Below are 16,618 nucleotides of genomic sequence, written 5' to 3'. Positions count from 1 at the left end.
TGACTTTTTAAAAAAATTTCTATGATTTTTAAAAAGAGCTAAAAAAAACCATAGAAAATAAAAAACATTTAATTTAAAAAAAATCAATTAAATTTATATTTAATTTTTTTCATACAAAAACTTTTTTCTTTAATAATATTTTATTGATTTTAAATTATTTTTCTTCAATTTTTTTACTATAGATACGATTTTTATTTTAGGCGAAATTTTTACAAAGATTATTTAAATAAAAGTTTCAATTAAATATGATAATTTTGATTATTAGAACAGAACACACACTATTAGCGTTTCCATTGCAACGGCGACGGCACGATTTTATTGTTTTTGACATGGATTCTAAAAAGGGACTTTTTAAATTTTCCTCAAAAAATGCATATCAATAATTAAAATATCATAATATGAAACTTAATTAAATATAAATATTAGAAAAACGACCACTGACTGACCAACTTTTACCTCCCCCTCCCCCCTCCTAGGAAAAATCTGAATGATGTATTGGCTTATACCAGTGGTTTATCGTTAAAATACTATAATTAATCTGAGCGGATATTAAAATAATAATTTAAAAGCATAAGACAGCCGAAACAGACAATAGCAAATAGTCTGTTTCCACCCCGAATCATCGCATTAGCCAGACGATCGAGAACTAGAAGGGATATTAGACACCTATCTAATAAGGGGTATATAAGCTTGAATTAATAATGAAAATTTTCTAGACACATTTAAAATTCTGATTTGAAAGAAATGTAAGTTTATCGGATTAACAGCAAGTAGAGCTATGCCGAATATCGACCGAGACGAACCTTAGAAGCCCGAGAAAGCCACCGTTTTCCGCTTCGACTAAAAAGTAACTTAAATCCCAAGAGATCAACCCGATATTCTAGAGATTACGTGACGCAATACTGCGGCGAAAATTAACACATAATTAAACTAATTGTAAGGCGAATTTCAAAGCTGTTGTATATATAATATATTTTATAATCAATAAACATTGTACCTTTAAGAACACGCAGAGTATTTTAAATAAAATTTGATTATAAGTAAAAAAAAATACTACTGAATCTGAATATTTTACGGTTACATAAAATTTATTTATAAACGAAATTTCTAATATGTTTATTTTATTGCTGATGATCTAAAACTATATCGATTTATTCAATGTTTTCTTTATTTCACAACCAAACCTTAATTTAATAATAATTGCATAAGTTTTTTCTTGACAGTATTACAATTATAAAGTACCTTAATATACCATTTTATTATGTACTGAATTTTAAAGATCCTATAAAATAATATTTCATATTTGATGTGTTGAAAAAACACATTTAATATGCAAAGAGGAATGGGATTAAAACTTCTGACTCAATGGAAATTCCATCTGAAAAGTTTCTACCAAGCAATAATATCAATTGGTCGATCAATATTGAAGCAGAAAGAAAATCAAACATTAAATTATTGCAACGTTGACTACTCATTGTACTTTTATTGGTATAATACACATTTTTTGGTGTATGTAGTCTAAACAATACTTTTGGTACGAATAATGTTGATAAAACTATAAAGCTTTGAAGATGAATAAGGACGTGGGTGTCTGAAGGCGTTAGTAAAATCAGAACAAAGCGCAATAATTCAAGGCGCTAGTAATCCAACGGTTATGTACCACTTAAAACAGAGAGAGAGAGAGAGAGAGAGAGTGAAATTAAAAATGCTTAAAATATGGGTGCCGAATATACTGGACGAAAATTAAAATAATATTGTCTTTGCCTTTGTCGTGTGCATGTCACTCATTTTAGCTAGAACGCTATTGGAAAGATAAACATTAATAAATAATCATGTTTTGAAGGTAAAACTATGATATTGACAACCGATGCTATTCATTATTATTATTATTTAAACTGCAAACCTATTTTTAAATAATACAAAATGCTACGTTTTAATATTATTTTTTATGTTGCAAACATTTTGGTATATTTTGTTTTATTAATATCGTAAGGTGCAAATTTATTTTAAAACGTAATGCAATGTTTAGTTGTATCACATTACCTAACCAAGTTTTAAATCTAATCTTAAATGATGTACAATATTTAGTTTTATTATTAAATATGTAAGTAACAAATCTAACTTTGAATAATATAAATTGGTATATTCTGGAAATATTTAGCTGTATAGTAAGCCCATTTTGAATTGCATTAAAAATTCTAAATAGTATTTTATAGACTGAATTAATTTAATTATCATTAAATATTTGTCTATGTAATGCACAGATTTACGCATTAACGCGGAAACAGTAAAATATGCACTAGGATCAATTGCATATCTCTCGGACGCGCACGTGCGATCTCTTCTTATTTATATTGTAAATCGCAAAGCTACACAATAGTTTTAATGTCTAAATAAATTTAACAAACAGAACGAAGAAATAATAAAATTTAAAACCCAAAAAGTTTAGGGTCCGGTATTCGCACACTTGCTAGCTTCGGTACCTCACGATAGTGAGGTACCGACAGCTAGTTTTAACTATAAATATATGATCCTTATAATATATTTATAAATATAACAAGTGCACACATTGTTAATTATACATTTAATTATATTTCCGAGTTAGTTAAAACTCAAACAAATAAAGTAACATTACTAAATAATCGATTAAAACACGGAAAATCGTTGTGGGCATCATTTCAAGTCAATTATAATATCAACTGGGAGACGTAATAACCATGATGACTTAAGGCAGAAAGACCTCGGTTCTAATTCCATTTAAACCCATGTATTTTTTATTTATATCGTATCCAGAAAATTGGAATTAGTGATTATTATATAATTATAATTCCGATCGATCATCACAGGTTAGATTTTCCTGTCTTTTCCTAAACTCACACTTTGAATATAAAAAAATGAGCTAGTTCATAGTAACATATATTGATTATAAGCTGTAATAATAGTTTATAATTAATAAAATAGATGTCACCGATTTACACTACTTATTTGTAGGCTCTAATTTTCTTTACCTCGTTCTTAAGCATTGATCTAAAGTTATATAACCAAAATAAGTCTCTAGTAATAATCACAGATCTGTAAGCATATCGCTAGCATAATATTCTCTAAATATACTAATGACAATCTACTTATAATAATCAAATGTTATAACATAATTATTCATTTATATAGGCAGATGTGTAGTGGCGACATTATTATAAATATAAACATGTATTGTTGAACTGAACAATAATTAGGTAAAGTCTACATACAAATAACATATTTATGTTTATATTTATATACATGTAAAGAACAATAATATAAAGCTTTTGAAAAATATGTCATTTCTATGTGAATTTATAATTATATATTCGTATTTATGCAACAGAAACGATCCATTTCTTGAACGTATTGTAAAGTTCGACAAAAAGTGGGTTTTTTGCACGATTGACTACAAAAATTGAAAGTGTGGGGTTACTCAATTAAAAATTATTTAATTGGCAGACACGAGCCGAATCTAATTGTGCTTTTTTAATCAATAAAGTTAATTAGTAGATGAGAAAATTGTATTTATTATAATTTTACTAGTAACCTATTTTAAGATGAACTGCATTTTCTATGTATTTTACTTTAAACTGACATACAATTAATTGTAATAAAATGGCGATGCTTTGCCAATAAACTGGTATTTGTATTTTAATTATTTATTTTATGTATTATACTCATACATTTTAGTTTCATTTAAAGAAAACATAAATGTTTAATTAGTAATGCAGTGAGAATATCTTTATATATTTTATTTATAATTGTATTTTTTTAACAGTAATAAACAATTGTTTTTACAGATTCTCTTAATTAATATTATACTTAATTTGCTTGAGAGAGAATTGATAATAATTTCTAGCTAGTTGTTGATATTAACGCAGTAGTAGTTTTCACTGGAGTTAACTAGCGTTTGCGGTTTTTTACAAAGCAGTATTTTCAGATAAATTAGCTAGTTGTATTAATATTTGAAAAGAAATACATCAGTAGATGATGTGTTTGAATATAATTTGTAGAGAATAAAAGCAAAATAAGATACAATTAAAACCATTTTTATTACAATCGTTGATATTTAGAGATAAGTTAGATATATTATCGAACTATTGGTTTTACAAGAAGTGGATTAAATGTAAGTAATTTCATCATTTTAAACATTATTATGTTATAATATATTTAGCTACTGTTACAGTAAATGTGGTAATTGGATTGTGTTTGATACTATTTGATCTAAGTTATGTTTTTATTGCTGTACCTTTTTTCTTTTAACTGTATTAAAAAATAGAAAACATACACTTGTATGCTATGTATATTATTTTAAGAATTTGAATATAGAGTTATACGACTAATTTCGTACTCTTCGTAAAATTTACTTGTGTGCAAGGTCATGGGAGATGTATCTATTTATGTGATTAAACGGTTAGAAAAGGATAAATTGTATGTGCAATAAATTTAGAGCGGCTTTCTATTGATGAAAAGGTGAGTATATAATTTTTTTCATAAAATCAATGAAAATTAATTTAGTTAAAAATAAACAGTAACATTCCATGGTACGAATGTTACATAACGAATAAAAAAATAAGACAATACAGACAAAATCTGAGTATAATATTAATTAGCACACAATAAAATATTGTATAACCAAATAATTTTTTTTTTCATTTCATATAATTTTTATTGAAATTAAATTATTCTTTGATTATTTCTAATAGATATAATAATGCTTGTATTAAATAAAAATGATAAAAATAAACATATCCATCTTTTTACGCCTCTAATCGTGTAATACATCTTTAGTAAAAAAATTGGCAGAGAGCTTGTTTATGTATAAATATTTTCAATTATGTAACACGAATAAGACAAGTTTTATGTAAGAGCTTCAAAAATTCAGTACCAACATTTTCAGAACGTAATTTTAATTTAACGTGACCTTGATATTTACTCCTATGCACGCTACTGCTGCTTTTCGCAAAAACAATTACCGTATTTCATTTATTTTAAAATCGCCATCATGTTATGCAACACACAGATAATCGTGTAAAAATCGCAGAAGGTTGTATAACGTTGTCATCGTGTCAATCGTTATATCGACGTTTCGAAGCCTCACATATCTAACTTAGGTCAGATTAACTTTTCACCGATTTGTTTAATCGGATTTCGCGTCGCAGAATGTTTGTAAACGGAAAATCGAAGGTAATTTTCCGCGGCCTCATATCCGGAGTTGCTTATGTGTTGGTGTAACACTAATATGCAATTGAATGTAGCGTCATTGCAAATAAATTTAATGTGTCCGAAATGGAGAGAAACTAATCGATGTATAATACAATATTATGTTTTCCAAAGTTTATGAAGGTTTAATAAAATAGCAATAGCTGGTGAAACTAAGGCGTAAGTTTTATTACATCCAACTATATTGCTGGCAAATATATTAATGTTGGGATCGGGAGAGGTTTACGCAACCGGACTACGACGCCTACGACGTAGGCAGTGACGTAGGCAGCCTCCCCTCTCACATTCGGGATGCGAGACGCGGTCGATATTTAGCCGAAATGGCTACGTACCTCTACGGAATATTAAATTATAAATGTATTTTTATAATTTAGTATCATGGCTTCACTGGAAAAAAGTATCACGTCGATTTTGTCTGTGCAAACTTTTATTTTGGATTTTTTTTTAGGACCGGTTTACTGTCAGAAAATCATCACATAAATTCAATATACATATAATATTTTTATATATAAATAAATTAATATATTATATACTAATTAAATGCTCATGAAAAAATAAATTTCAGTATTTCAGTTTACAAAAACAGGATAATACCGTCTTAAAATTTTTTCAGACTATTCACTATTGTATTACAGAAAACATATAATAAAATATCTAAAACCATTACAGAATGTATGAAAATAAAATCGCTACTGAAACATTAGTTAATCTTGTTCTTAATCTAGATACAAAATTAACTGAAATCGAAAATATCTCCTTACTGTCTATTAAGCTTGATTTTATCATTTTATAGCATCACATAAAACGAACTTTTTATTCTTTTAATGGTTGTATTAAAAATAAACTATTTAGTGTCTTTAAATTTAATGTTAAATCTTAAGGTTTTTCATGAAATATTTTTTTTTTTTTATATATGTTTTTAGGTAAAACGTATATTTTAGAAATAAATATTTTATAAAACATTTCTACGTATTCTCAAAAACCGTTTTTTATGTTCGTTATATAAAATTTTTGCCCTTAATACCTCTTCTCTAGAATTTTTTTAGCAGAGTAACGGTTTTTTTTTAGTTGTTATTTTAAAACAAGATTGATTCTAAGACAAGATATATTTTTTTTTAAAGTTTCATGAATATCGGATTAAAACTATAGTTTATATAGATCTGATTAAATACAGTAATCAATGTGTTTCCTAAAACCATTTTTTTATTTATTTAAATTGTCGACATTTTGTAAAAAAATGCGACTATTAAAAAAATAAAAAATCGTGCCTCTGTAGAGGCAAAAAATAAAGTAAAAATATTACATAATAAAAATTAGCTTGCCTAAAAAATAGATATTGTTATTTATATTCTCTATTTTTTTTTACAACGGTGGGATTTTTTAATAGCTGTCCTATTGAAAAAAATATGACGAATCAGATTTTATAGAAAATCGTAAATATTTGATAAAAATCACGTGTTCACAAAAATCGTTATATACCATATTTATTCATCCATAAAAAAATATTTTAGATTCTATTATATAACATTTTTTAACTTAATATTATTTTCTCTGTCACCTTTTTTAACGGTAAAAAAATATGTAATAAATCAACTTTTATTTTAGATTATATTATATAATATTTTAATGTTAACTTAATGATAATTATGATTTAAAAAAATAGCCTCTATTTTAAAACAATATGGCGAATTAGACTAATTAATAACATGAATAGAAATATTTTAAATCTATTTTTCAGAAGAAGAAAAAACACAAATATCTGATTAAAAATATGGAAGTTACTGCTTGATTTAATTTTTTCGTTATTTTATTTCAATTTATATTATATAATTGCATAAATTTATTTCACTTTAATTAAGATTTTTTTCAACTATCACCATTTTGAAAAAAGGTTATGGATCAGATTATTTAAGATCTATTTTTTAGTAAAGCTTTATGGCGATATTATTAAAACTACGTTAGTAACTGTGTCCCCAAAAGCCGTTATATGCCATTTACATACATACATATATACAACAATATGCCTATATATGTATGTATAACAATGGCATATAACGTTTTATTAGCCACTATATTAAATCAAATATTTACAAATCGAATCTTATCGAAATATTTTTCAGAAGAGTTTAAAACTACAGCAGCTATGTTGTCTGCAAATATCGTTATGTTACATATATATGATGAAAATAAAATATTTTTTAAAGCTAAGTTTCAACGCGATTGGGACTTACTGTCCGATATTTCGGCAGCGATGGCCATGGCATAATCGCGAATTCAAAGAACCATACAGATCTGATTAAAATCACCGTGTTTTAAAAAACCGTTATATCCCATACATGTATTACAAAATTTTATTTTAGATTACATTAAATAACCTTTATACCCTAATATTTTTTTTTGTTGAATAACCTATATTTTGAAACAATGGCGAGTCAGACTAACTAATAAACTAAATCGAGATATTTAAATGGTCTATTTTTCAGAATAAAATCATTAAGATCTGATTATATTTTTTTTATATTATTTCAATCTCTGTAGTAAAGTTACAATTTTTTTTAAAGTCACTATTTTCAAAAAAAGATGGCGGATCAGATTGATTTATGTATGATTATATAAGATCTATTTTTCAGATAAGCTTTATGGCGATTTATGGTTATTGTATTATATGCAACATACGTTTTGCTATTTTGAATCAAATACTTATAAGTCAAATCTTATCGAGACATTGCCACGGTCTATTTTTTAGTAAAAGTTTAAAACTACGACAGTTGGCGTGTCGTCATAAATCGTTATATTCTATATATGTAGTGAAAGAAATATATTTTTTGAAAGCCGGGTTTCATCGCAATTGAGACTTACTGTTCGATATTTCGGCAGCGATGGCCCTGCCATGATCACGAATTCTTCGAATTCGTGATCATGGCAGGTCCATCGCTACCGAAATATCGAACAGTAAGTCTCAATTGCGATGAAACCCAGCTTTCAAAAAATATATTTATATTCTCTTTAACCTCTAATAAAAAATATATTTTTATAGTAATACAATTTATCATATTTTTTGCGATCGGTTGAATCTATGTATATATAATCTATCTAAAATATGAGCAGCATATTCACGAATTTTCCATGTAGGTACTTTCGATGACTCGCCCAAATTTGATATGCAAATTTTTTATGATAATTAAAAAATTATATAATACATCCCCAAGGAGGTGTTTTACATTTTATTTTTAATAAATGAGAGCAATAAATAGTTAACTAAATACAAATAAAATAATATTTTTATGAATAAAAGATAAGTTACTATAGATTTTATGAAGTACGAGTATTTAATTGATTATAGATTTTTGTCAAATGTGCAAATGTTATATTGATTAATATTAGTGAATATATTTTAGGCATTGCTAATATTAATTTGAATGAAAAAGAGACGTTTTGGTTGAAAATTCGGGTGTGATGTAACGTAAATAATGTAGGGGTGCATGGCAAGGCGAGCCCCCGCGAAAATCGATACGGTGTAGCGTGACGTCACCCACCCCCTCCGTTTTGCTGGCACAGGTACGGAAAGCGCCAGATGTTGCCCAGGCCAACTGAGTAGCCGATGATGGAGAGGAAGAACTGCAGTTTTCCCGACCACGCAGCTCTGTCTTCTGCGGGTTCCATGTCCACGTCCGGGCGCTGCAGGGAGCCTCTGCTACCCTGCAGCACGATCGTCACCCCATGGTGGCCGTCGCCGTTAGCTCTGGTGTTGAGAGGAGCCAGCTCGTGTCCGCTGTTGCGGCCTTGCTCCACCTTTGCTGCCATATCTTGTGTGAATCAATATTCGATCGATCAAATCGCCCGGTCCATCCCTGATGTGCGCCGCGCGAAGGGTGGGTTCGAAGCGGCCGCGCGCGTCGGAGTCGGTTCGATCGTCGTCCGCTGCGACGAGTACGGAGGGCGTCAATTCGCTTCGACCGCGGGGCTGTGACTGCCGACCGATGGAGCAGCGCCGCTACACGGTTGCGGCAGCTTTCCGAGACCTTGTTACTGTAAAAACGCTTTTCCGATTCTTGAGATTCCAATTTAAACTACGCGTTCATGTCTCGCGTAGTGTAAGGCATATTACTATTGCCAGTTATAAATTCTGTAATAAATCTTCCAAGACCCTCGGCTTTATGAGCAACGCATTTCTCGCGTCTTCTATGACATTTTAGTTCGCAGCATTCATGAATCAGGATCTATAATTTGAGATCCCTGAATAACCAAATACTCGATTTTAATCAAAAAAGTTAAGAAATGGTTCTTGAGATATCTTTTTTGCTTGTTATCGCCTTTTAGAAGTGTTGGGATACAATTCGCTAAGATTTCGCAGAAAGTTGTATGTCACTAATATTTTTTCAAACTTCTTAATCATTCTATTCTTGAGGTATTCCAGTTTTGAGTTCCGGAATGTCTTCGAGTGAATCACAATCGCGTCCTCTTTTGATGTGCCCGCACTAGGTGACTCGCCTTTGACCGTCGCTATTCGGCTACTTAACCCTTTATGTGCCTCGGACGCCGTACGAAGCTCAGTCGTGTCGCGACACGACTGAGTCGAATTCTCGAGCAAATTTCACGCATTAGACCAGAGTTCTCTAAATAGGCAGTATCGCCTACCGGTGGGCGATAGAAAAATCTCGTTGAGCAAAGCCAGCTCTGAGGGAATTCGGTGGGCGAAGGAGGCTACTACTAAAAGTTGAAATCATATAATGTTATTTTCACATGCCAGATAAATTATATTTTTACTTATAAAAATATGTTTCTACTGCTGAAAATGTATTCCGATATGATGTCACTGAAATGACATATTTTAAAAAATATTTTCAGGATGGATTTGCAACTTTTTTTAGATTTTCTTTGATGGATAAACCGAGATTTGTGGTCTAAAAACAGGGACGTCATTTTGTCAGTAGTTATTTTTATTTAAATTTTGATTTCTTTAAAAATCAAAGTACTTTAACAAATGACATGCATTTTACTAAACAAATTCAATGATTAAAATCCACGTCAAAAGCAATAAAATCATGCTGAAACTTGCAGTTATCTAGTGTTAATTTTTAAACAATATTACATCTTACAATAAATGAATATTGATAATAGAGCGTAAAAAACAATTATTCCTTTTAAGAAGTCAAAAATCTAAGTCAAAAGCAATAAAATCGTGCCGTCGCCGCTGCAGTGGAAACGATCGGTTATATTTTTCAGACTTTTTATAACAATACAATTAATTAAAATCGAATGAAGCACATTTAAACCGAATTTTACCAATAGGAGAGCGCTAAAAATAATTATCTTTTCTCAGAAGGCAAAAATTCACATCAAAAGCATCTAGCTATTTTTTTAATTGAAAAAAATATATGTCAAGTCTTAAATACTAGTCAAGGGCTTTTACAGCATAAAAGAAACATCTGGGTGCCATTCTCATTGCACTTGAACACCATTTGTGGTAATTAAAATTCGAAGTGTCAGGGTTGTCACAACAAAATAATATTGATATAATTTTGCTTTATTAGCAAACTAATATTTTTATTAAAACATTTATATATTTTATGTATCTAAGTATATTTTTTTGTGAAGAATGTATATTGAGAAATGACACAAAAACATCTTCAGCACTTCGTCTAACGAATACATTCTCAATTTTAATTGACTCATCGCCCACTTTTCAACATCAAAATTTTTCATCGCATATCATTAAAAAAAATATATAAAATGTAAAAGTAGCAATGCCCATTTATTTTTTAATTTTGACCAACATATTCATGTAGATTGTGCAATATTAGAATTTTAAAACGGACTAAAATTTATAAAATAATTGTTTTATAAAACGAATTGTTTGCGCATTATTATTGGACAGATTAGGTGCGAGAGAACTTTTTTAAGAACAGTAAATACCATATGAATAACTATCTACAACGAAGATATACCTTACATAAATGCACAAACAATTCGTTTTATGGAACGAAGTATTATTTAAATGCACATATCTCTTAAAATAATTCCCTGTTAAATAGCAAGTTTTAAAATAAAATAAATTATTCAATAAAATAAAACAAATAATGTATATTTTTACACAATATTTTCACTAATATTAATGACTAATAAAAAAATTGTTTTTTTTGCTATTTAAATAACAGTGCTACTTGCAAAAATGCTATTTATATTTATTATTTGCTTTTTATTATTATTTGTAATTTATACGAAATATTTGCTACTTATAAAATTAAAATATTGCCTTCCTCCCCCCCCCACCGGAAAAACCTAGAATGACGTCCTTAATTATCGGATTATTACCAGAAATTATCGAATATTATTATCATAAAGTAGTAACTTTAATATTATTAAATTATAAAATTAAATAAATAAATTAAATTATTTAAATATGTAAATTAATAATTAAATTAAAGAAATTATTACCAGAAATTATCGGGCTATTTCGCAAATGAAATTTAAAAAAAAGTTTCGAATCTATTCCAAAAATATTTTTTAAAATGTATCATTTCAGGGAAATCATATTCGAATACATTTTCACCGGTCAAAATATATTTTTACAGTGAAAATATAATTTATCTGATTTCAACCTTTCTATATGTAGTAATGTATACATTTACATACTGATCATTATTTATTTATATGCGATGTATAAATGTAACAGAGAATGTGTATTAGCTATATTTTCATTAGTGAATACCAAATACATTTAACTGATAGACGCTAGTGAAATTATATGCTGATTTAAAATGTCTATGAAACTCAATTTGACAGTTACGAAACGTCCATACGCTGTTCAAACCCAAACCTAACTTAATTTAAAACTCTAAAATACATCTCACATATTGCTCCACAGAGATAAAAGTGTTATATCGAAGTATATTCAAACCACTTCTAATATAAGAGTGTTGGTCAAAGTAAATTCAAACCGAATTTTGGGCAACAGGGGGGTGAAAAATTTTTTTTAAAACAATATTACGACTTATTAATTTAATTGAAAATCGAATGAGGCACATTTGAACCAAATTTTGACCAATAGGAGAGCGCAAAAAACAATTATCCCTTCTCAGAAGTCAAAAATCCATGTCAAAAGCAATAAAATTGCACCGTCGCCGTTACAGTGGAAACGCTCGATTATTTAGCGATCATATTAAGAGTTTTTATAACTATATTATTAAGTTAAAATCGAACGAGGCACATATAAACCAAATTTTTACCAATATCTCTTCTCTTCTCAGAAGTCAAAAATTCAAGTCAAAAGCAATAAAATCGTTTCGGCGCTGTCGCAGTGGGAGCGCTCGGATAATTGTTTTTTGCGCTCTCCTATTGGTAAAATTCGGTTTAATAAATTTTAATTAATTGTATTGTTATAAAAAGTCTGAAAAATATAACCGATCGTTTCCACTGCAGCGGCGACGGCACGATTTTATTGCTTTTGACGTGAATTTTTTACTTCTGAGAAGGGATAATTGTTTTTTGCGCTCTCCTATTGTTCAAAATTCTGTTTAAATGTAGATTTAGATTCACTGCGAATATGGTGATATTATTTTAAATATTCAAGTTCAATGGTTAAGTAAAAAAAATATGTTAAAATAAATGTACGATTTAAAAAAATCAAATTGTTTTTCGAAATAAAAGAATACTCCTTTTTGCGAATTAATGACAAAAAAATGGATGTTTGATTATGCTTTTTGTGTTGATCTTCAAGGCCAAATAAACTGATCAACGAAATGTTTGATAATATAAGAGCTTTTAAATCTAAATTTACATTATGGAATCAGTCAATTGGAATCCAATAATATGGCACATTTTCCGACGTTAACAATAAAAAAATCCATCGTATTTAAGAAAATATGCGGAAGAAATACAAAAGCTTAGACAAGAATATAATTCGTGGTTCAAAATGTTACGAGAAAATAAAACTATTATGATATACTTTCATCACCTTTTAAAGTAGATGTTGAAAAACCGCCCGAAAAAATTAAAATGAAGATTATTTACCTCTAATGCAAAACCGATTAAAAAATACATTTCAAAACGTATTTCCGTAAACGTATAACGTTATTTCCCATAAGGAAACTAATTATTGCTAATTAAACATGCTAGGCAAACGGTAAAATTATTTAAAATTACTTACCCCTGCAAGCAACTGTTTTCCAAAATGAAAATTATTAAAAACAAACTCCGAATCACCTTAGTAACGAAAGGCCTCACAATCACATAGGTGTTGCAATATCTTCGATACCAGCGATTATTGAAAAATTTGTGGATCAAAAACAATGTAAGTTACTTTATTATTATTTTTATGTTATAATTTTCATTTAGTATTGTTTTTTTTTGTTTTGTAATAAATGAATTATATATTTAAATTAAATAAAAAAATTACCAGCGTTAATTTTTTTAGTCAAGATCATATAATTTTACATAGTTTTAAAATAGAAAGTTGCTATGAATTTAAAACAGACACGATTCACCCTTTTCTAGCTGTTTAGTCACATAAATAGATACATCTTACGTGACCTTGCATACAAGTAAATTTTACGAAGAGTACGAAATTAGTCGCATAACTCTATTTTCAAATTCTTAAAATAATATGCATAGCATACATGTATATGCTTTCTATTTTTTAATAAAGTTAAAAGAAAAAGGTTCAGCAATAAAAATATAACTTAGATCAAATAGTATCGAATACAATCCAATTACCACATTTACTGTAACAGTAGCTAAATATATTATAACATAATAATGTTTAAAATGATGAAATCACTTACATTTAATCCACTTCTTGTAAAACTAATAGTTCGATAATATATCTTGCTTATCTCTAAATATCAACGATAGTAATAAAAATGGTTTTTATTGTATCTTATTTTGCTTTTATTCTCTACAAATTATATTCAAACACATCATCTACTGATGTATTTCTTTTCAAATATTAAAACAACTAGCTAATTTATCTGAAAATACTGCTTTGTAAAAAACCGCAAACGCTAGTTAACTCCAGTGAAAACTACTACTGCGTTAATATCAACAACTAGCTAGAAATTATTATCAATTCTCTCTCAAACAAATTAAGTATAATATTAATTAAGACAATATGTAAAAAACAATTGTTTATCACTGTAAAAAGAATACAACTATAAATAAAATGTATAAAGATATTCTCACTGCATGACTAATTAAACATTTATGTTTTCTTTAAATGAAACTAAAATGTATGAGTATAATACATAAAATAAATAATTAAAATACAAATAGCAGTTTATTGGCAAAACATCGCCATTTTATTACAATTAATTGTATGTCAGTTTAAAGTAAAATACATAGAAAATGCAGTTCATCTTAAAATAGGTTACTAGTAAAATTATAATAAATACAATTTTCTCAGCTTCTAATTAACTTTATTGATTAAAAAAGCACAATTAGATTTGGCTCGTGTCTGTCAATTAAATAATTTTTAATTGAGTAACCCAACTCTTTCAATTTTTGTAGTCAATCGTGCAAAGAACCCACTTTTTGTCGAACTTTACAATACGTTCGAGAAATGGATTGTTTCTGTTACATAAATACGAATATATAATTATAAATTCACATAGAAATGACATATTTCTCAAAAGCTTTATATTATTGTTCTTTACATGTATATAAATATAAACATAAATATGTTATTTGTATGTAGATTTTACCTAATTATTGTTCAGTTCAACAATACATGTTTATATTTATAATAATGTCGCCACTACACAACTGCCTATATAAATGAATAATTATGTTATAACATTTGATTATTATAAGTAGATTGCCATTAGTATATTTAGAGCATATTATGCTAGCGATATGCGTACAGATCTGTGATTATTACTAGACACTTATTTTGGTTATATAACTTTAGATCAATGCTTAAGAACGAGGTACAGAAAATTAGATCCTACAAATAAGTAGTGTAAATCGGTGACATCTATTTTATTAATTATAAACTATTATTACAGCTTATAATTAATATATGTTACTATGAACTAGCTCATTTTTTCATATTCAAAGTGTGAGTTTAGGAAAAGACAGGAAAATCTAGCCTGTGATGATCGATCGGAATTATAATTATATAATAATCACTTATTCCAATTTTCTGAATACGATATAAATAAAAATACATGGGTTTAAATGGAATTAGAACCGAGGTCTTTCTGCCATAAGTCATCATGGTTATTACGTCTCCCAGTCGATATTATAATTGCCTTGAAATGATGCCCGCAATGATTTACCGTGTTTTAATCAATTTTTAGTAATGTTACTATATTTGTTTGAGTTTTATCTAACTCGGAAATATAATTAAATGTGTGCGGTTGTTATATTTATAAATACAACATAAGGATCATATATTTATAGTTATAATATCAATATCATGGTTTTAGCTTCATAACATTATTATTTATTAATAAGTTTGGCTTTCCAATAGCATTGTATCTAAAAATGAGTGACAGACACATGACAAAGGTTGATATAGGTAATTAATAGGTTTTAGCGGGTGAAAGGTTAGCAGTATGGATTTCTTTTCTTTAATAATAATAATAATAATGATATAACAAATAATTTTTGCCTGTAATTTTATATCGCTAAAATATTATTATAGCAAAAAAAAACAACTTTGTCAGTGTGTTTATTTTCTACAAGACTTTATACAATTTGTATAATTATTGTAGTCTCCGTGATCTCTGAAGATAGTGTTGAATGTCGTAGTTGTACCAAGGTTAACTTGAAGAGGGAAGCGGTTGCTTTTTTGTCTTCTTCGTATATGATAATAGACGAAGAAGACTCGGTAACGAGTGTTCCCATTGTGACGATTTTATTGCTTTTGATGTGGATTTTTGACTTCCGAGAAGTGATAATAGTTTTTCGCGCTCTCCTGTGTATACAATTTTATTATTTTTGCCGTGGATTCTAAACGGGAACGTCATTTAAGGGGGGGGCAGATAGGGGCATTAGCGATTTCCTTGAATTTGGCTAGAAAAATGCATGTAATGCATGTAATAAAACCACCACTGAATAGCCAATTTTTGCTCCCCCCCCCCCCTTTAGAAAAATCTGAAATAACATCCCTGTAGCACAGTCAATTTTGGAAATAGTAATATGGAGATGGATGCAAAACTGTGAGGAGTAAAGTAAGGGTCAAAAATGTCAGACGGGTCATAGTATCGACGATTCACAAAGAAGCCAGACGGTGTAAGGGTGACGACCGATGTCGGTTGATTTCGACCGGGCGATTCAACATGCACGACAGACCTTTGGTGACTGATACCCTAAAGACCTGGGTTCGAACCCCATACGAACCTTTGTGTTTTTCAATTTATATCGTGTCTGGGAG

At 28.6% G+C, this 16,618-nt stretch overlaps 1 protein-coding gene across 2 annotated transcripts in view; it reads right to left on the bottom strand.

Annotated features, from left to right (window-relative positions):
- LOC148231513 (sodium-dependent neutral amino acid transporter B(0)AT3) overlaps positions 1-9,216 on the bottom strand; it is a 38,150-nt gene extending 28,934 nt beyond the window's left edge. For both annotated transcript variants that reach the window (XM_088191864.1, XM_088191863.1), the window contains exon 1: positions 8,781-9,216. In XM_088191864.1, coding sequence (XP_088047990.1) covers positions 8,781-9,048 — 268 coding nt within the window. In that variant the 5' untranslated portion in view covers positions 9,049-9,216. The remainder of the gene's footprint in view (positions 1-8,780) is intronic.
- Between the last annotated feature and the right edge of the window lie 7,402 nt (positions 9,217-16,618).

This window comes from Plectrocnemia conspersa, unplaced genomic scaffold, assembly GCF_051122295.1.
Source record: "Plectrocnemia conspersa isolate PC_06_02 unplaced genomic scaffold, ASM5112229v1 ptg000009l, whole genome shotgun sequence".
Lineage (NCBI taxonomy): Eukaryota > Metazoa > Arthropoda > Insecta > Trichoptera > Polycentropodidae > Plectrocnemia > Plectrocnemia conspersa.
Note: the sequence above shows the minus strand (reverse complement) of the source record. Positions and strands in the feature narration are given on the sequence as shown.